At 40.5% G+C, this 22,940-nt stretch overlaps 1 protein-coding gene across 1 annotated transcript in view; it reads right to left on the reverse strand.

The window, feature by feature from the left end:
• Positions 1-22,940, reverse strand: part of LOC127422472 (ADAMTS-like protein 3) — a 309,781-nt gene that overhangs the window by 135,276 nt on the left and 151,565 nt on the right. Inside the window, exon 4 of the mRNA XM_051666043.1 lies at positions 11,883-12,010. Coding sequence (XP_051522003.1) covers positions 11,883-12,010 — 128 coding nt within the window. The remainder of the gene's footprint in view (positions 1-11,882; positions 12,011-22,940) is intronic.

Here is a 22,940-nt window from a genome sequence, read left to right on the forward strand (position 1 = left end):
GAGATCGCTGCAACAAATGGGACTCACAGCAAACCCCAAGAAGTGCGCGATTGGACGGGTGGAGGTACGGTACCTGGGGTTCCACTTGGGCCACGGGCAGGTGCGTCCTCAAATTGACAAGACTGCGGCGATTGCGACCTGCCCGAGGCCCAAGACCAAAAAGGAGGTGAGACAGTTCCTGGGGCTGGCTGGCTATTATAGGAGATTCATGCCTAATTATTCGGATGTCACCAGCCTGCTGACTGATCTCACTAAAAAGGGAGCTCCAGACCCGGTCCAGTGGACGGAGCAGTGTCAATAGGCATTCACGCAGGTTAAAGCCGCACTTTGCGGGGGGCCGCTTTTACATTCACCTGATTTCTCTCTCCCTTTTGTCCTACAAATGGACGCTTCAGATAGAGGGCTGGGGGCCGTACTCTCGCAGGTGGTGGAGGGGGAGGAGTGCCCGATGCTGTTCATCAGCCGCAAGCTCTCGCTGAGGGAGACTAAGTACAGCACCGTAGAAAAGGAGTGTCTTGCCATCAAGTGGGCGGTCCTCACTCTCTGGTACTACCTGTTGGGGTGGGCCTTCACCCTCTGCTTGGATCATGCCCCACTCCAATGGCTCCAATGCATGAAAGATACCAACTCTTCAGCAGTTTAAGTTCAAGGTGGTCCACAGACCAGGAGCGCAGATGGCTGTCGCTGACTTCCTTTCCAGAAATGGGGGGGGGGGAGTGGTAGACAGGCCAGATGTCTCCCTGGCCTGAGTCAGGTGGTGGGGATATGTGGTAGCAGGGGCATGGTCAAGCGTCCGTCCGGAGAGAGAGAAAGAACTAGATCATGTTTAACACCTGTTTCTAATTCCAGTGAGCATGGGGAGAGCGGCATATAAGCAGCCACACCATCAGCAGAGTGAGAGTGTCTGGCACAAGGAAGGCCACGGTGCTCCTGAAGCTAAAGCCGTTACGTTTAATCTGTTATGTTTGTGAAGCTGATGTGTTTAAATGACTACGTGTCTGTGAAGCTGATGTGTTTAAATGACTATGTGCCTGTGAAGCTGATGAGTTTGTGAAGTTATAAAGCTTTGAAGTGGCCTATTAAAAGTCCTACCTGAGCCTGGAAAAACCTGCTTCCCTGTATTCTCCTTCCCGTCTGCTGTGAAGCTGTATTACAGACACATAATCCAATATGCCAAGGATCACCAAGAATATACAAACTGGGACACAAGTAAGACTGGGTCCACGATATTTCAAATATATAATCATGAATCTCTCTCCAGAAATATTGAACTTCTGAGCATGACCAAAGGGCATGGAATAGATTTCCCTCCTCCCTTTGGCAACACCAGCAATCTGGACTATCCCTCAAACCTGCTCTAAATAACCTACTGGGCATCCAGTAGAACCTCTGTAAAAATTTTAATTGAATTAGATGTGTTCTGATGTCTCTAGACATTTACTTGATGTTCCCAGAAATCTTTTTCCATTCCTTTTCTTCAAATGTGATCCCTAAATCTTTTTCCCATGTTAAAGCAGATCTAGTCTTATTGTATGTGTGACTAATAAGCAAGGAGTAGTATTTAGATACCTCAAGCCCAGAACCCAAAACATTCAAAACTGTCTTAAGAATGTTTATCCCATGAGGAGGATGGAGGGGAGAACCAAAAACATTTTGAGCATATGCCTGAACTGTAGATATCTCCAAAACTGATTATTAGCCAGGTAAAATTTTTGATTAAGTCTGTCAAAGGAAATTAAAGCATCATCCTTATAGAGGTCTTCTATGGTATATCTATGTTTATTTAACCATTATTTCCACAACACAGGGGATCCACCTATTAACAACCTTGGATTGGCCCAAATAGTTGCTGGCAGGCTTAAAAAGGGGTTAACCCCTAAGATGCGTGAGACCTTCATCCAAACTGTTTGGAGTTGGGAAATAATGGGATGTTTATGCACTAACAGAGGTAACTTCGTTATTAGTAGGGAAACAAACAGCATAGATGGGCAAACATATTTTTCCATGGCTCACTCCATGGGTAGCATCCATTACTATATAGTCTATGACTAAATGCATAATAATACAATGATAATTTGGGAAGGCCAAGCCCCCCTATATCAACTGGGAGCTGAAGTTTTCCAAGACGCATTCAAGGTTTCCTACCACTCCACAGAAATTGCTTGCAAATACTGTCAAATCTACTGAAATATCTAGAGTGAACAGAGAGAGTGAGGGAGCTTAATAAATAGTTAATTTGGGGTTTGCAATTCATTTTTAAAACATTTACCTTACCCCAAAGGGAGAAAGAGGGGAGCCCATCTTGCCATATCAGTTGAAATTTTATCTAGCAGGGGGTCAAGGTTAACTTTAACAAAATCCTTGAATTGATGGGGAAAAGTGATTCCTAAATATTGTATGCCCCTGTCAGGCCACTTGAATGTGCCAGCCTGAAACAGTAACCTTGGACAGTATGAAGTCAAGGGCAGAGCTTCTGACTTTGTCCAGTTGACCTTATATCCTGACCGTTTTGAGAAAGAATGTATTATATTGAGCAATGCTGGAATTGAATTAGCTGGATCAGTAATGAACAGCAAAATGTCATGCATAAAGCATAAGTTCCTGAACTGAACCTCCTACAACTATCCCAGGAAAACTAGTGTTTTCACGCAATGCTACTGCCAGGGGTTCCAAGGCTAAACAAAAAAGTAAGGGGGAAAGTGGGCACCTCTGCCATGTTCCACGGCCTAATTTAAAATATGGGGAGATAACACTGTTAGTCTGGACAGCAGCCTCTGGATGTTTGTAGAGGAGCTTCACCCACCTTATAAACATCTGACTAATTCCAAAAGCTTCCAGGGTTGAAAATAAATATTGCCATTCTACACAATCAAAAGCCTTTTTGGCATCGAGTGACAAAGCAGCAGTTGGAGAGCTATCGTTTCTCACTGCCCACATAACATTGATGAAGCGCCTAATATTATCCGAAGAATATCTATTATGTATATGTAAGAGTGCCGATTATTCCTTGTAAAAGGTTGACAAGAATTTTAGCAAGAATTTTGACATCGAGTGAGATCAACGAAATTGGCCAGTAACTGGAGCAATCATTTGGGCCCCTCCCCTTTTTTTAAATTACAGAGATTAAAGCCTGGTATAAAAGTCGGGGGTAGCACACCCCTGTCGAAGGCCTCGTCATACATGCCCTTTAATAGGGGAGTTAGAATATTTAAAAAATTCGGCTGTGAACCTATCAGGTCCAGGGGCCTTCCATGTTGGCATACTCTGTATCACTTCTTTCATTTCATCCTCTGTTACAGGGGAGTCTAAAAGCTCATATCGATTCTCATTAAGAATAGGAATGTTAAGTCCACTGAGAAAATGTTTTATTTCCACCTCAAATGAGCTACTAAAGGATGTACAGAGATTCAAATAGAACTCCCTAAATGTAGCATTAATATCTGTGTCCTTGGTTACAAGGTTACCCCCAGTGGAAAGAATAGCACATATTGTGGCAGAGGATTCTTTATATTTAATATATCTGGCCAACATTTTCCCTGCTTTGTCTCCGGACTAAAATAATTGTTGTTATCCTAAACAAATCAAACTCCACCTTCTGGGTAAGAATGTGATTATATTGATACTTTAGCTGTGTTCATTTCCTTAAATTAGACTGGTCCATCTTTTGTTTAAAACTATTTCCTTGATTTGCCCTTCTATTGGAGACAACCTTTCATGATCTAACATTTTCTTAATTGAGGCATGCTGAATGACAATCCCTTTCAGATAATCTTTTAGAGCCTCCCAGGCTACCCCTGATGATGAAGCTGGCATCAGGTTAGTTGATAGTAAAAGTCAATACGGTTTTTAAATCTTTAAATCCATTGTTTTGCAATAATGTGGAATTAAATCTCCATCTGAATGTTCTTTTAGTGTTATCAAGAGGTATAAGGTCCAAAAATACTGGCATGATCCGAAATCAGTATATTTCCAATAGAGCAATTTAACATAGAAGATAAAAGGTTTTTAGAAATGAAATAATAATCAATACGTGAGTATGTATTATGTGAGGATGAAAAAAAGTATAGTCTCTGCCAGACGGACTAGAGTAACCTCCAAGCATCCACAATGCCCAATGATTCGCTCACTTGTTTTAATGTAAAAACAGATCTTGGGGGCTTTGGGCGACTTGGGTGGCTGCAGTCAAGAGTCGCATGCTTTACAACATTCATATCTCCCACCCAAATAATAGGGCACTCTCCCATGTCACTCAGAATACCTTCCACTGTCACAAAAAAGTTAGGGTCATCCCCATTTGGTGCATATGTGTTAGCAAAACATGTGGCTTCCCCTGTATCTCTGCCAGTATAACTATAATCCTCCCCACCCTGTCTCATTCCTCTTTCAAGTATTTAAATTGGAGACATTTATTTAATAATGTAATTACTCCCCTGCTCTGACTCGAGCCAGTGCTATAATAAACATGACCCACCCAATCTCTGCAAAGTTTTTGTGACTCTTGCGAAGATAGGTGACTTTCCTGAAGGAAAACACTATCTAATTTCTTAGACTTTAAACAGATAAGCACCTTCTTTCTTTTAATAGCATTACCTAGGCCTTTAACATTCCATGTAGCGAGGTACAAAATTTGGATTATTTTAAACTAACCTGGCCAGACAGACTACGATTATTACCATTTATCACAAGGACCTAGATATATAAATATATAAACATATATTTAACACTGTCTACCCCAAAACGAAAACCATTTATAACAAAAAATAAAATAACACTGTAAAACTAAACATTGGTCCATGACTCTTTGTCAAGTGTTATACAGCCATCGTTGCTTGCAGCACTATAAAGGTCACGGATAACAGACAACTCTCAATAAGTGACTTAAATTCTTGGATATTAAATTGGACTAAATTAAAGTAGAACATAAACATAAATTCTAGGTGCCCTCAAAACATTTTCAAACATAACTTGTGTATCTCAGCCAGACTTGGCATCACTAGAAAATCAGATGTAACTGAAGCAGTGAAACCTTGGCAACTAGGCATAAATCTCCATCTCCATAAAGATTTATGTAGCATAACTAGGGCATTACCATTCATGATAGTCCTTATCAGAAATGGCTGGCCATCGTAACTCCCAGTTATGCAGAAAAGTGCGTGTCATATACCCCAAACACCAGGAGAAAATTAGTGCGTGGCATTCAGGTTGCAGTACATGTGTTTACATGCTACGGATGAAGGCAAGGGCTTTCTTTGGATCATTTAATCTTTGCTGGGAAGAGCAGGGCAAATTTGATGTGGCGGTCATGTAATGCTTTCTTGCATTCTTTAAATGCATAGTGTTTTTCTTGGGTGGCCTTCAAGAAGTCAGGAAATATCATTATGGAACTATCACTCCACTGAAGATGTCTCTTCTCTCTGGCCAACTGCAGGATCATGTCTCTCAACCCAGAGTGCATAAATCTGGCGATAACTGCTCGCGGTCGTTCATTTGACAGTGGCTGAGGGGCGAGAGCCCTCTGTGCCCGTTCAATATTCAAGCCACTGGATGGAGTGGTGATGTCCTCTAGGAAAGCCATCATATCATCGCCTTTACTGCCCTCCGGTATCCCAATAAACCGCAAGTTGTTTCGTCCGCTTCTGTCCTCCATGTCAGTGAGTTTCTCCTGGAGCGCCTCCATCTCAGCCCTCAGAGCAGGTGGATTAGCTTGCAATTCTCTGTCAGTTTCCTCCAAGAACTCCAGCCTTCCTCCTATATCACCAATACTGTCCATCAATGCCGACAGCTTCCCTTCCATAGACGTTGTGGCTTTACGGATCTCTTTAAAAGACATTTGTTTCAGAATGTTGAAAATGCTTGCGATATCCTCAGTCACATTTCCCATTTTCGTTAACGGTTTGGTGCTCCCAGTCAGAGAATCTGTAGTGCTGTTTTCTCCGCACCATTTTGGGTTGTGTCACCACCTCGCAGGGCCTTTTTTATCGACGATTGCACTGTTTTCTGCCTACAAGTCATTTTTCTTGTTCAACACTACACATTCTGGTTATATCCCTAATCAAACACACCTGATTCAACTCATCCGCTCGTTAGTACAGACTCCACGAACTGAATTGGGTGTGTCAGATAAGGGAGCCTCCAGGAACAGTGTTGGGAACCACTGCTCTAGATGAATCCTTACTTATCCGAAAATAATAACAGTCAAGTTAATCGCTTAGGATGACCAAATAAGATGTTTAAACAGTGCCGCTGTGAGCAGTACTACACTACGCTGCCATTCACCTTCATCGAGTCACGTGACTCAATAACTTTTTCCAAGTTTTCCAATATTAAAATATTGAGGAGGACCCCCATGAATCATTAAATTATCTGCCTAATTTTTAATACACCCCTTTATATTCTAAATCATGTAAATTATGAACATGCATAATTAATAATGTATGTACTAACTTTAGTATTCCTCAAGCATTCAGTTAAATGCAAATAAAAGACAGATAAAAATTTTCTTAACCTTTACAGAAAGACAGTATGACAGTATGATGTAACAAAAGACATGTTACAATCATTTTACAATGCTCTTATCTATGGAAAGAGCTATGACAAAAACCTTGCCAAAAGACCTGTTAACAAACCACTTTAGTGAAATGCTTTGCTTAAAAACGGTTCTCGAACTGTTTCTTTAAAATGAAAGTAACTTGTTTTTTTGTTGTTGTTTTTTTTGTCATAAAATTTATTTTCATTTTAGAGATTGACTTAAGTGTCCAAATACTTTTGGGAACTGCTCTAGGTTTAGGGGTAGGGTTAGGCTTAGGAATGTCACAAAGATATGAATGCATGCAGGCGTATGTATGACTGTGTACTGTATGTATGTGCTCACCAGTGATGTAGTGGTGACTGAAGAGGTGGGCATACTGTGAATTTATCGGTCTAATAAATTTATTGTAGCTAATATGAGTGTAGTAATGATATCTTATATTAATATATACATAAGAATTCATGTTTTTTTTTTTTTTTTTTTTTTCCTACAATGAGCTTATATGTGTTTAGTATAGTAAAACTGAAATATGAAATGAAATGATTTGATCTCACAAGAAAAAAAAAAAAACGCTGTACTGAAAGAAGTCAAAGGCAGAAAAAAAGACATTTTATAAAATTACTGGATCACTCAGCTTAGCCAACAAGATCTGCAAAGATCATCAAAAACTAGGAATGCACAATATATCGGCAGCTGATATGTTGGCCGATAACCAGAAAAATGTACATTAAATTATCGTGCCGATAATGGAATTACCGCCTATATTTTTGCAGATAATTTGTTACGGTTTATTTGATTGCAGAGAATCTCTGACTGCCTGCGGCTTCTTTCCTTCAGGCAGAGGCAGTCTCAAGCGACGGTTTGCGTGCGCACACACAGCATGTCTGTGTGAGTGAGAACTCATATTGTTCTGTGAGGATAATTTCAACATCACTACACCTTGTTACACTGTTTTGGGGCTGGTTTTATTCATCTGCTGTAAGTAACAACGTGCCATTTCCCACATTCTGTTTGTTTCATGAGGCAATAAATGAAAACGCGACAGAAAAATGTAAGCATGTTGCATGGGGGCAATCATTCTCGCAAATTCATGAAACATAAACAATGTGGGAAATAGCACATCTGGCAGCACAGCATTGTGATTAAAACAAGTACAGCACAAACACAACCTAACATGGTCATTTATCTTGAAATTATTCTCACAGAGTGACTCGGGGTGGCTAAAAACAGTAGTTTGAAATTTAAATGAATGTGCTTGTTGTATTTTACGAGTTGTTATGACTTATGAATATTTAATCTGTATGATGTTATCTATTCCCATTATCATTATTGTGTTCACTTTTAATAAGTTATACAGTGGAACAGATGAGCGCTCTGTAAGGCTGGCACTGGGATATCTACACCCAAAAGGCACCATTTCCGGTAAAAGTCAAAGAACTCTGCGAGAATCAACATCATAGAACTCTCTCACAAAAGCTGAAATCTACACCTGAATATCACCACGTGTGATAAATTGCAAATCGCCTTTGCATTGTTTTACAAAGCTGAAATCTTCACCTGAATATCACCACATTGTGATAAATTGCAAATCACCTTGCTGCCCCCTCTTCTCTCAGCCCCTTCTCCACTTCAACAGCTCTGGACCAACACAAAGACACAAGATTTATATGTAAAATATAACAAATACCATGAAAACAAAGAATGCAACGTATGTGTTTGATATCATTTAAGAGGTCTCTGTGCGACTGGTATAATGGTCTCTTTCCCATGTTGATAAAACTAATGGTAACAAAGTTATAAGGTCTTTGCCAAATACTGCATAATTCTGGAGGTCTATCCCCCTCATTGACCTACAATTTATATGATCTCCTGTATGTTAACAAGGTTAAAGCCCAGGAAGTCAAGAACCCATTCACCCCCACATTCTCATTGTTCAAAGGATAATACCATTTGGTACACAATGTTTATTCTGTCTGGGTATTTAAGGAAAGTTGGCAAGAAGCTCGGGGAATCTGTAGACAGATCTCCCGCACGATCACTGTGCATAGTTTTCATTGCCAGGTAAATATTCTTAAATTCCTTGATCTCTGAATTGTTGATATTGTATGTGATTGGCTAATGATTTTATTCTTTGAATTGGATTTTGAATTATTGTTTTGTTACCTGGTTAATAAATTGTTATGTTTAAAATTATTATAATTGACCTTGTGTTATTAACCCTAGTAGATTACGTTAAATCCATAACACCACAAATCTACGCTCAGGTTAGTAATGGACTAAAATACAGCTTCGGTGGAGCAGAGGGGCACACCGACTGATGTTTTAGAGCTCTGACTAACACACTGGCATTAGTCATGTATACTTAGACTGTAGAGGCTAATAATGGGTTTTTCCATTTAGAACAACAAGGTGTTGTCAGACCAATCTAAATAGGGGTGAGCCTCAACCTCTGATTATTGTAATATTATTTTAACTAAGTGTACGTGGGAAACCATGGCATGATTATACAAAGTTACCATTAGAAGAAGTTAAATTGGTCAGCTTAGTTCTATGGTAATGTTCATGACCTCTGGTTAGATATAGTCTTACCTTAATTAAGTGTGTTCAGATCTATGGGGACTAGATAATATATTCTAGAATGAGCAAAGTGGAGTACGGCCATCTAGGATATTAGTCACTCGCCTCTGTCTAATGACCAAGACTGACAAATTTGTGACTATGAGATTGTATACCCGGCCGGTGCGAGACTCAAAGTGTTGTAGGAATCCGGATGAATGAGTGTAGAATGTAAAGTGAAGTGTTAAATAGAATAATCAAACATTCACCTAAATTTAATGATTAACAAACATCATTTAAACTTTTTTTCATTATTGGAGTCAGATGAAATAAAGAAGTAATACATATAAGGAAATGTAATTAATTTAATCTTGTAGTGTTGCGTAAAAGGAAAAACAGTAACACGCAGATACCCTTCTACCACGCCATTGGCTGCTGTCCTTGGACCAGTGGGCGGAACCTTACAGCTGTAACAAGCGCTGTGAATGAGATGCACATAAGCACAATGCCGCACATACATAACATACACAAATCACTGCTGCACTCACAGTCTGGCTGTTAGAATAAATATTAAACCATGTATAAGAGATTAGGGTTTGTATTGTGTGTTTTGTTTTTTAATGTTCATGACTTGCTGTTTATCATCTCATTTTGGTTTAATGCATTATCACAGCAGTTAGAAGTTCATTATCCTCTCTGTTAGAGAGTCACACTCTAAATGGGCACCATACAATTTATGCAAGTGTACTGTCATTTATTTGTCATTCAAATCAGCATACATTTGTAATATAGACACATTTCTGGTTCATGTCACATCCACCAAACCTTAAATAGCAGCAAGTCCAAATTCCAAGCTTTTAAATCACACATTTTTTAAATGAGAAGCTTTTTTTTTTTTTTTATTAAATCTTTTTATAAATTTTTACAATAATAAAGAAAAGCAAAAATGTATACATACAGTCAACATTTAAACCCCACAACCACCCCTCCCTCTCCCATAAACGAGAAGCTTTTAATGAATTAGCAAGCAGTTTCAAGTTAAAGGATTCAAAGGATTTTTTTGTTTTTAAATATCGGTTATCGGTATTGGACACAATGAGCTGTAAATTATCGTTATCGGTATCAGCCCAGAAATTCCATATCGATGCATCCCTATCAAAAACTACCAAAAACTACTATGGGTGCATTCAGTTCTTTAATAGCACAAGTTGCATTAAAATGCATAACCTCCTGAGACCCAAGCGTGACTGCTGTGTGCAATTTCCATTTCCTTTTTTAATATGTAACAAGTGGCACCTAATAAATGTAAAAAAAAAAAATGTATGTCCACATTTGTGGTACTAAGTTATGGAATTTTAAATAATACCAAGCTATAGAAAGTCAGATTTTTTTCTTCTTCAAATTGTTTATGTTTCTGTTAAGCTGAATAAATAATTCTTATTCAAAGTAATGGCCAGCATCTTCCAATCACTGCCAACCATGTTAAAATAAAATTTAGCTTTATAAATTCTGAAACTATGTACTGATTACCATTGTCCCATGTCTCCAAACACGCAGCCTGAAACTTAACTTTTGGTCCGATTTTAAGAGTGAATGCACTTGGCTGCATAGAAAAGCTATAGGATGCTCCCTTGCTCCCTATTTAGTGAATGACTTAACCTCCAGTTGCTGTCTGTCTGTATTGGTCTCAGAACAGTTTGAAATGCACCTTATTTTCATCTTCATCTTCAACTTCAAATAAAGCCTCTGAAAGCAAAATGTTTCATCTTTTGGATGAACCCTTTGATTCTCAATGTTAAAATGTACAGTAAATATAGGAATACATTTACTAATGTTAATTAACAGAACTGTATTGTGCAGTGATAACAAAATAAAATATAAAAAAATTATATTAAAATGAAGCGAAATAACCCACAGATGTGTTAATATGGAAAGTTATTCGAAATAACTAAAACGTTTTTTCAACTTTTGATGGAATAATGTTCCACAATCCGCGTATGTGGACATCATGTTTATCAGTGCGCTGATGTGCGAAAAATGAATGAATTTTAAAAGCAGCATATCAACTCGAAACTAGAGATGCTACTCTTTACACCCAAACAGGTTTCAATGAAAAAACATAAAAAGGTTTCTTACCAGAGGCACTTTTGTTGGCTCTGCACCTGTAGAAGCGCTTCACAGAAATTGACGCAATGCTGTTGGTGTGCCAGAAGTGTAACCCTTAAATGACACTCTAGAGTGTTGTGAACAGTATTAAGTCCATTTAAAATAATTTAAATTACGCGTTGTGTATAACAAAGCCAAAATACAATGTCCAGTCATGAAAACACGGGGACGCATGAGGATAAATATGTTGACGTTTAGCAGCAAAGTTAATTTAAAGCACAAATTATGCCAACTCAAGTGCTGCTTTCGCATCAGGATTTCACTGTAGATGCTAGTGTCCTGCCCCTTACTGAAACAGAAACATCTCGGCTAAAACGTTGTTCTGATCAGTTGTTTAGCTGTCTGTCTCTCCCGTACCTTCAGTTTAGCGCTATCGCCTCCTGCTGCCCCGTGCGCATATAGAGACAATCTTTGCACACTTTTTAAAGTAAAAATAAAAATTCACTCAACAGTGTGGCAGCATCACGTCAGTAGACTGAAAAGTTATGTGTAAAAAGCCTGCTCGTTATTCTGGCGGCCATACATATCAACACTCCTTTTAGGTGAGTCTACACAAAATTCTTACAAAGATGGGTGGGCATACAATGTATGCTTGCATATGCGCTAGACTACACTACTGGTGCCCACTCACCCTCCGTTGAGACACCTCCGTAGAGAATAGGAGGCTCCGCCCCCACAGGTACGAGAACAGTCACTCCACATTCCCCAGGCATCCCAGCCTGTGTCCCGGTCCTCATCTGAGCGAGTAGATCTTGAGGACTGCAAAACACACACACACACATTTTGAGAGTTTTAAAGTGGTCATGTCATGAGGAATGTAATTTCCCTAGGTGTTTTGAGATGAAAATTCAATGTACAATGAAAATAGACTTCAAGTGTCAGAACTCAAAACTTCATCCCCAGTCCAAAAAGAGCATTTATTAATAGTCAGAAGAAAAAATGGCTTGTCTTTTGACATCAGTAAGCCAAACACTGACATATTCGATATTCAGAAACTTGGCCCACCCAGTCATAATGAGGTAATATAGAGGAAGTAGGATAGATACTATTATCCCTAAATATCAGACGAACTAAATATACAACAGTAGCATGTGTGAAAGTCTGTCTGGCATTTCCACCAGCATCAAGCGTTGCTCTGACCGCCACATGACAAGCTATGCAGATGGCATCACAGAAGGGCGAATTTACGAGTTTGCCAGGCAAGAAAGCGGCAGTAGTGCACAGTAAACATTGAAAATATGTATTTGGAGAAGAGGTATTGGAGTCAAAGTTTAAATTGTTTGAACTTTGAATGCCACATTTCAATGCTTGACGGAAGCGCGGCACCTGGGGTAATGCTGTTGCTTTACTCCAGATGGCCCTATTTTAAGAGTGCTAGTGCCAAACGCAGGGTTATGCTTTAAATCATATGGGCAAAGTCAATGGGCATGGTCATTTAGTTTTGGTATTTTTGTGCAAGCATGCACTAAGTCTAGGCGCTAGTGGGTGTGGCAAAATTTCATGCAAAGCATTAATGGACTGGGTCAAATGCAATTTAATTCAGAGCTTCTCCTCCGGATATTGAACCATCTGTGTCCTTTATAGTCTATACCCTGTCAAGCACCAGCAATATAAACAAAGACAGCTCGTTCATTAAAAGTTGGTATTGTACAAAGACTGTATATAATGAAAGAATGCACGGATCTCTTTCCAATAAGAGACGATAGACTGCTGCATTATCTGCCTTACGAAACTTGGATGTCTGCAGAGATTCCAGACTCAGCCATCGAACCCGTGGGGTTCTCCGTGCACCGAGTGGACAGAGTGAAAGACCTCTCAGGTAAAAGCAGAGGTGGTGGTGTATGTTTTATGATCAACAAATCCTGGTGTGATCAGAGGAATGTACATTCTATCAAGACTTTCTGCTCTCCTGATCTGGAATTTCTCATGCTTCTGTGTCGACCATTCTGGCTACCGAGGGAATTCAAAGCCGTCATTATCACAGCTGTGTACATCCCGCCACAAGCCGACACAGACCGGGCACTCAAGGAACTGTATGGGAGTATAAGTGAGCAGGTAACCGTGCACCCTGAGACCGGTTCATTGTGACCGGGGACTTTAACAAAGCCAACTTCAAGTCAATAGCACCGAAATACTACCAACACATCAGTTTCAACACACGAGGGGACCGGGTTTTGGACCATTGCTACTCTCCCTTCCGGGATGGCTACAAATCCCTCCCCCACTCACCATTTGGCAATTCGGACCACTCTTCCATTCTGCTTCTGCCCGCTTACAGGCAGAAACTGAAACAGGAAGCACCCGCCCTCAGAACAATCCAGTGCTGGTCAGACCAATCGGATTTTATGCTACAAGACTGTTTTGATCGTGTGGACTGGGAGATGTTCCGGTCCGCCTCTGATGATGACATCGAGGTCTATGCTGATACCGTAATGTGTTTCATCAGGAAGTGCATAGATGATGTAGTAACAGCCTAAATTATACGGATCTACCCTAACCAAAAACTGTGGATTAATAGCGATGTTCGTGCGGCACTTAATGCGCTTTTAATTTCGGGAACGCGGAGGAGCATAAACTATCAGAGCAGCCAAACGCCAGTACAGTGACAATATTGAAGGATAGTACAACACCACCGACTCTAGATGCATGTGGCAGGGAATTAATATCATCACGGACTTCAAAGTGAATAAAAACTCTGCCGTGAACACCACTGCCTCTCTCCCGGATGAGTTTTTATGCTCGTTTCGAGGGAAATAACACCGCCCTTGCGGAGAGAGCTCTCATGGCCGAAGCTACAGAGGTTAGTTCACTCTCCGTCTCTGTAGTGGATGTAACCCGATCCTTCCGATGGGTGAATATCCATAAAGCCGTGGGTCCATATGGCATTCCGGGCCACATCATCAGAGCGTGCGTGAACCAACTGGCTGGTGTTTTTACGGACATTTTCAACCTTTCCCTCTCCTTGTCTGTGGTCCCCACATGCTTTAAAATGTCCACCATTGTGCCTGTACCAAAGCAATCCAAAATCACTTGCTTAAATGACTGGTGTCCTGTTGCTCTAACACCCATCATCAGCAAATGCTTTGAGAGACTAATCAGAGATTACATCTGCTCTGTGCTGCCCGCCTCACTGGACTCACTGCAGTTTGTTTACCGCAACAACCACTCCACTGATGATGCCACTGCATCTACACTACACACTGCTCTCTCCCACCTGGAAAAAAGGAACACATATGTGAGAATGCTGTTTGTAGACTACAGCTCAGCATTCAACACCATAGTGCCCTCCAAGCTTGATGTGAAACTCCGGGCTCTGGGCTTAAACAGCTCGCTGTGCAGCTGGATCCTGGACTTCCTGTCAAGCAGATGTCAGGTGGTTAGAATGGGCAGCAACATCTCCTCATCACTGACCCTCAACACTGGATCCCCGCAGGGCTGTGTTCTCAGCCCACTCCTGTATTCCCTGTACACACATGACTGTGTGGCAACACACAGCTCAAATGCCATCATTAAGTTTGCTGATGATAGGACGGTGGTAGGTCTGATCACTGACAATGATGAAACAGAGAGGAGGTGCACACTCTGACATGCTGGTGTCAGGTGCACATCCTCTCCCTCAACGTCAGTAAGACCAAGGAGCTTGTGGTGGACTTCAGGAGAAAAGACAGGGAACACAGCCCCATCACCATCAATGGAGCACCGGTGGAGAGAGTCAGCAGCTTCAAGTTCCTCGGTGTCCACATCACAGAGGAACTCACATGGTCCATCCACACTGAGGCCATTGTGAAGAAGGCTCATCAGTGCCTCTTCTTCCTGAGACGGCTGAGGAAGTTTAGAATGAACCACCACATCCTCACACGGTTCTACACCAGCACTGTTGAGAGCATCCTGACTGGCTGCATCACCGCCTGGTACGGCAACAGCACCACCCTCAAGCACAAAGCCCAATAAAGTGTGGTGCAAACTGCCAGACACATCATCAGAGGTGAGCTTCCCTCCCTCCAGGACATATATACCAGGCGGTGTGTGAAAAAAGAGACTCCAGCCACCCGAGCCATGGGCTGCTCTCACTGCTACCATCAGGCAGGCGGTATCGCAGCATCAGGACCCACACCAGCCGACTTCATGACAGCTTCTTCCCCCAAGCAATCAGACTTTTGAACTCTTGATCTCTCACAGTCAATATACATCAGGATTGCACTTTATTCATCTTATTAATCTCACACTGGACTGTCATAAATTATATTCCCTCTTAACAACACACTGGCAACTGACTATCAATACAGCACAATACAACCTACCGTATATTATATATATACTATTTTATTATATACTGTGTATTCTATATTGTGTATATGTGTATTCTATATTGTGTGTATTGTATACTGTACATTGTATATTATTATTTGTATATTGTGTTGTGTATAATTATGTGTATATTAGATATGTAAATTGTGTTGTGTAAATCTGATGTTTATTGTAAATTGGTATATGTCTCATCACTGTCATGACTGCTATGTTGCTCGTTACTTTCACCCACTGTTGCACTTGTGTATATGGTTGAGTGACAATAAAATGATTTGATTTGATTTGAGATAGCACAAGCACTCTCACCCCTGGCCCCTTGTGCTTTGCGCTGGCATGAAAATTGGAGCCCAGAGACTTCAATGTATTCAGCAGCACTGCAAAAGTCCTATGGAAGCACTTTAAGGGTCAGAGAGAGGGTGGGAAATTAAATATTACATTATGACTGGCAAAAAAAAAAAAAAAAAAACCTTGACTCACATTAAGTGGACCCCAGGGAAAAAATAAAATGCTAAAAAAAATGTATGATATGACCCTGTTTAATGAGTGGTGATGCTCTACTGTTGAAGAGAGAAAGAAAGAAGACGTGAGAAATGAGGAAAACAGGAAAGTGCTTACTAAGCCTTTCAACACTGCCCTCTACCTTCAGTTTTTATATAGTTTCAGATTTTGCACTAAAAAATAAAACTCATCCCCTCTCATTTGGGAATGTTATTACTGGACAAATATTTTTTTCAAAGAAAACACAAATTCATCCTCCAGTATTATTTATGTTTGGTCACCCACGTATCCAATGAGCTCCTACACTCTTCCCAACCAGCAAATCCCTCTTGGACACAGGCTACAAGCTGACCTTGAATATTTGCTGGGCATCCAGCATTCCAGAATTATTTTGCTTTATTTCTTTACCCACTCAAACGCCTGTGTGTTGATATAAGTTTTCAGCAAAATATACTTCACGTCAAGTTTCGATTTACTGTCAAATCTGTTGGAGCTCACAATTACCAATAACAACCTCCCGTTTCTCTTATGCAAGCAGTCAAGCAGTCATTATTATTATAATATCACCCCCCCATCATCTGATGTCTGGTCAACTCTGTCTGATCACTATGCTACGGTACAGTATATTGTATGTATAGAAGGGGTGTAAATCAGACGTTTCATCACGATACAATCTTATATCGATTCTCTTGGCCTGCGATCCGATATTTGCTGATACTTCAAAGTCTGCCGCGATACGATTTCGATTTGATTCCATTCCGGGCCCTCTGATTGATATTCCAATATATGTGCCTATTTTACACAATCTCAATTGTTTTACATTGCCCTCAAATGCAACCAAAATATAATTTGAATATTTTATTGAGCTCTCTGAAAAGTGAAAATTTAATATCCACATTAGGACATCCACAACAAAATAAGGTACTTCAGATGTTGAAAAAAATTATACAGATAATAATATAAAAAATAACGTCACACACAAGTGATCATCAATCATTTGATTACAGCTTTTTTTTTCAATTTAATCCAATTCAAAGTACTTACATACCCATTACTTTTTTCCACTATCCATGCTATCCATGGTTTTCTTGGCTACTACTTCCACAGTTTTAATGAAAAATTCTGTTACAGTTAACTGGGATAAATGTTAGTAAGGGTGTTGATGTGTAGATGTGTAAAGTCTTATAACTGATGCTAGTGCTGGGCAGGTGATTTCTCTTTCCCTCGTTAGTGCTGTTCAGAATGTCTGCGTTGTCAAGATGTATCACATGGTTGAACTTCTCCATGGTACTTTAAAATGGCATATTCTCATGTAAAATTGAAATGGGTCGCATGTGCAAAGATATCGATGGAAGCCCAAATTAATCACACATGTGAGCCGCTCTGCGTTTGTCATAAGAGCTCACATTTTAAGGAGTGCCCAGTTGATGCGCTCACACGGATCCTGTCACTGGTCTGGAGCTCATGTTTCACGGGAAGCCCGGTTGATGCGTGTGCACGGATAGCAGAGCACAATTTGCCTTCAAAGACACATCTGTGTCCCACATGAAAAAAATATTTAGTGCTCATAAAGTGAAATGAATGTAATAAGGTTGCTTCATCACCTGACGGAAATGTGTACGGACATGGCTGACATGAGAGTATTAAAATATAGGTACATATTTAAAAAATGTCTATATCGATATTTACGCATTGTATCTGTAACATTGGATTGTTGGTTATTGGATCGATGAATCGTTAAACACCTAATGTATAGTATGCAGTTTTATTTTTGTATTCATGCAATACACAGTGACCTACAATTTTTGCCAAAATGTGCAGTGTACAACCGTAGAGCAAAACACGAGATACTGTACTGCACAATGCAATGTGCTCGAGACAATGTGGCAATGTGGCAATGTGGTCGTAACCAAACACACAATGTGCAAGTGCAATTTTGCAGAACAGAATGGAGATTTGAGAGCTGCAGCAGAAGGGAATATTTTCAGTGAATAACAACCAAATTTTTTTTATGTTTCTCACACAAAGCGATTGTATGACTTCAAAAGACAATGTTTGAGGCATTACGGGATTTTCATGCCTGTATTTTTACAGTTCACTACCGTATATCATTAAATGATTTAATGTTAATATACTAACCTACAGGTACTACAAAAATCTACTTTTCACTTTAAAATGTGTGTAAATATAAAAAAAGGCCACATGCTGACTACTAAGTCCATCAAAACGGTCCCTTCCAGGAGCAATGACCAATAAACATGTATAGACAGTGCACAATGTTACCGACACAAACACAAAACACCATCAGGGTAATAGTAGTCAACCGACATATCGCCAAGGCTGATAAATTGGCCGATATTCAGAATTTGTTTAAATATCGCATTGGATGATACAGTTCCTTGAGGGCGCTGAGAATTGTCTGCTTGCATGTGAAGCGACTGAGACATGTAAATGACCAGTCACGGTTCATTTTGCTGTTATGTGCCATCATGTTACTACAATAATAGACAAGTGTGCAACACAGTGTCATTTAAACGGTCCGAATATCAGAGCCACAGCAGACGCGTTTGAGCTCATAATGTTAAAGTGCTCGCCTGTTTCATTCTCCCTCTCTCTCCTCAACAATTCCCTGTAACTTTTAACTGTCTTGTCTAATGATAAAAAGGCAACTATCAATAAAAATAACATCATATACTGTCTGCAAATACAGTGCATCCGGAAAGTATTCACAGCGCTTCACTTTTTCCACATTTTGTTATGTTACAGCCTTATTCCAAAATTCTACAAACAATACCCCATAATGACAACATGAAAGAACTTTGTTTGAAATCTTTGCAAATTTATTAAAAATAAAAAACGAAAAAAACAAATCACATGTACATCAGTATTCACAGCCTTTGCCATGACACTCAAAATTGAGCTCATGTGCATTCTGTTTCCACTGATCATCCTTGAGATGTTTCTACAACTTCATTGGAGTGGTAAATTCAGTTGATTGGATATGATTTGGAAAGGCACAAACCTGTCTATATAAGGCCCCACAGTTAACAGTGCATGTCAGAGCACAAACCAAGCCATGAAGTCCAAGGAATTGTCTGTAGACCTCCGAGACAGGACTGTATCGAGGCACAGATCTGGGGAAGGGTACAGAAAAATTCTGCAGCATTGAAGGTCCCAATGAGCACAGTGGCCTCCATCATCCGTAAATGGAAGAAGTTTGGAACCACCAGGACTCTTCCTAGAGCTGGCCGCCCAGCCAAAATGAGCGTTCAGGGGAGAAGGGCCTTAGTCAGGGAAGTGACCAAGAACCCGATGGTCACTCTGACAGAGCTCCAGCGTTTCTCTGTGGAGAGAGGAGAACCTTCCAGAAGAACAACCATCTCTGCAGCACTCCACCAATCAGGCCTGTATGGTAGAGTGGCCAGACGGAAGCCACTACTCAGTAAAAGGCACATGACAGCCCGCATGGAGTTTGCCAAAATGCACCTGAAGGACTCTCAGACCATGAGAAACAAAGATTGAACTCTTTGGCCTGAAAGGCAAGCGTCATACCTGGAGGAAACCAGGCACCGCTCATCACCTGGCCAATAACATCCCTACAGTGAAGCATGGTGGTGGCAGCATCATGCTGTGGGGATGTTTTTCAGCGGCAGGAACTGGGAGACAAGTCAGGATCGAGGGAAAGATGAATGCAGCAATGTACAGAGACATCCTTGATGAAAACCTGCTCCAGAGCGCTCTGGACCGCAGACTGGGGCGAAGGTTCATCTTCCAACAGGACAACGACCCTAAGCACACAGCCAAGATAACAAAGGAGTGGCTCCGGGACAACTCTGTGAATGTCCTTGAGTGGCCCAGCTAGAGCCCAGACTTGAACCCGATTGAACATCTCTGGAGAGATCTGAAAATGGCTGTGCACCGACGCTCCCCATCCAACCTGATGGTGCTTGAGAGGTCCTGCAAAGAAGAATGCGAGAAACTGCCCAAAAATAGGTGTGCCAAGCTTGTAGCATCATATTCAAAAAGACATGAGGCTGTAATTGGTGCCAAAGGTGCTTCAACAAAGTATTGAGCAAAGGCTATGAATACTTATGTACATGTGATTTTTTTCGTTTTTTATTTTTAATAAATTTGCAAAGATTTCAAATAAACTTCTTTCACATTGTCATTATGGGGTATTGTTTGTAGAATTTTGAGGAAAATAATGAATTTAATCAATTTTGGAATAAGGCTGTAACATAACAAAATGTGGAAAAACTGAAGCGCTGTGAATACTTTCCGGATGCACTGTATGTGCATATCTTGTTTAAACAGATGTAATAAACAAACCTCACAAAACTTGAGCAGATCCAGCATCCTGTGGAGGGCTAATTTATTTACCTCTAAAGCACATATTCTGTCAGCCTCTCCTGAGCAGTTCCCTGTAACTTTTAACTTTCTTTTCTAATGATAAAAGGCAAATATCAATAAAACTTCTATTATACAGTATACCGTCTGCAAATATCTCATTTAAAAAGATGTAATTCACGAACCTCACAAAAATCAAGCGTTTTCTTCCTGTCAAGTGCTCATCTAATATCTTTTTCTGAAGTGTGAATTCTATCTGCCAGAATCAAAAACTTCAGGATCAGGATCAAAAGTTCCTCTGATTCACAAATCATGACGATCACTCCGTAACAATCCAAGCAGGTGATCCAGGCCATTTACACTGTCAGGAGATTGCTGCTCGCGCTGGAACTGCACGAGCGCGAGTGCAACTTCAAAGTAAAAGCGCTTCACGTGTGCTATGAGTAAATGTTTTATTCACTATGCACTGTATATACAGTTGGTTTGATTCAATAATTTTTGAGAAAATGCGATTGCTAATGTGGACATGCCATCCATGGTTGCTGGACTTCTGTGTGTTCTGTTATTTCCTTCTTCCTAATATATTAACAATTTCTTCATGTGCAAATAAATTACTAAAATTTGATGACTAAACAGAAATCAGAAGAAACTGTTATCTACTATTTAAAATACAATATTATTTTTTAGATTGTTTTTTACAAACTTAAAGAGCCCATATTATGCTAATTTACAGATTCATAATTTTATTTTGGGGGTCTACTAGAATAGGTTTACATGCTTTAATGTTCAAAAAACACTTTCTTTTTCTCAAACTGTACATTTCTTTTCCCCGCTCTTCATACTCTGGCTGAAACGCTCTGATTTACCTCCTGTCTCTTTAAAACCCACCTTTCCGAAAAGCCCAGTCTGCTCTGATTGGTCAGCTGGCCTAGTCTGTTGTGATTGGTCAGCTGTATAGAGCGTGTTTCGGAAATGTAACGCCCCTTACCATAACCGAGTTTCAGTTCAGCTCTGTAAACACTACTGTAACTATGGTAACAGTGGCATAGGTTTTTGCCATACCAGCTCTAGCCCGAATCCGATAATGAAAGTTTGGAAGAACAAGCTGATCGACCCAAACCACCTTCGCAAGCATGATTTGAGCAGGACGTTTCACAGTGGTAAGTTTTAATTTTGTAGCTTTCTTCCAAGTATACTGCTGACTATTGTGAACCTAACAAAGCTTCAAATAAAAGACACGTAGTGCATCTAAGTTAGTCATCTTTTGCTGGAATGGGTGTAGCTGAACTTTTTTCGCCCGAGATATGAACGGAGAACAAAGGCTTACTCCCGGTTAGTGAGCAAGTTAGCCGTGGACTACCGTGGATAGCGGCCGTAACATTACAGCTTGTAATTATATAATTATATAAGACTCTTGATATCGACCATTTTGTTACACAGTTTTAGGTAAAAGCTGGCCCACAGCTGAATAGTAAACCCTTACCAAAACAATAAAGTTACATAGCAAGTTAGCCGAGAACTATTGTGGATTGCAGATGTAAAATGACGTTTGTACAAATAAATCCATCTCCACACTTGATCACTATTCGTGATAGTAAGAACGATAAACAATCTGCATAATTCTACACAACTGTAGGTAAAAGTGGGCCCGCAGCTGATTAACTATTTCAATACAATAACATTAACTATCAGGTTAGCAGAGGCCTACAGCTGTTCATTGGGTTTACACCATAGCTACAACACAAAACTCCGCATTTGAACTCTCGGTAGCAGATAAATCAACAAATAATCAAGAATCCTTAGAGGTTGAGATCCTGAAGTGCCAGATTGTCCCAACAAAGTGGGCACTGCATCACCTTTCAGAAGTAACCCTCTTGAAAATCCAGCACTAGTTGTTGTTGTACTGCTGAGGAATGGTGGTAAAAATACATTTGTCTGCCTTTGGAAGTCCAAACAAAGAGGTTTTGCTTTCGCAGTGAAGAAATCGTCATGGTTACTTGTGTAACCTCCGTTCCCTGATGGAGGGAACGAGACGTTGTGTGGATGTAGTGACACTAGGGGTCACTCTTGGGAGCCCGAGACACCTCTGGTCTTTGATAAAAGGCCAATGAAAATTGGTGAGTGGTATTTGCATGCCACTCCCCCGGACATACGGGTATAAATGGAGCTGGTATGCAACCACTCATTCAGGTTTTATGCTGAGGAGCCAATATAAGGTCCGGCCATTTCAGCGGGTAGTTCAGCATTGTGGCAGGAGGGACACAATGTCTCGTTCCCTCCATCAGGGAACGGAGGTTACACAAGTAACCATGACGTTCCCTATCTGTCACTCACTCAACGTTGTGTCAATGTAGTGACACTAGGGGTCCCTATACGAAATGCCACAATTGGCTGAACTGTGTTACGTGAACTGGCGGTGTGTGGTGAGCAGACTACTGTGTGCCTCATAGCCAGCACACCAGGTCGACACGTAACCTCCCCCAACAAAGTTATGCGTGTCGAACGGCCCTTTTTGTGGACAAGTCGACTACCCAAA

Source organism: Myxocyprinus asiaticus, chromosome 1 (assembly GCF_019703515.2).
Source record: "Myxocyprinus asiaticus isolate MX2 ecotype Aquarium Trade chromosome 1, UBuf_Myxa_2, whole genome shotgun sequence".
In the NCBI taxonomy this organism is placed as follows: Eukaryota; Metazoa; Chordata; class Actinopteri; order Cypriniformes; family Catostomidae; genus Myxocyprinus; species Myxocyprinus asiaticus.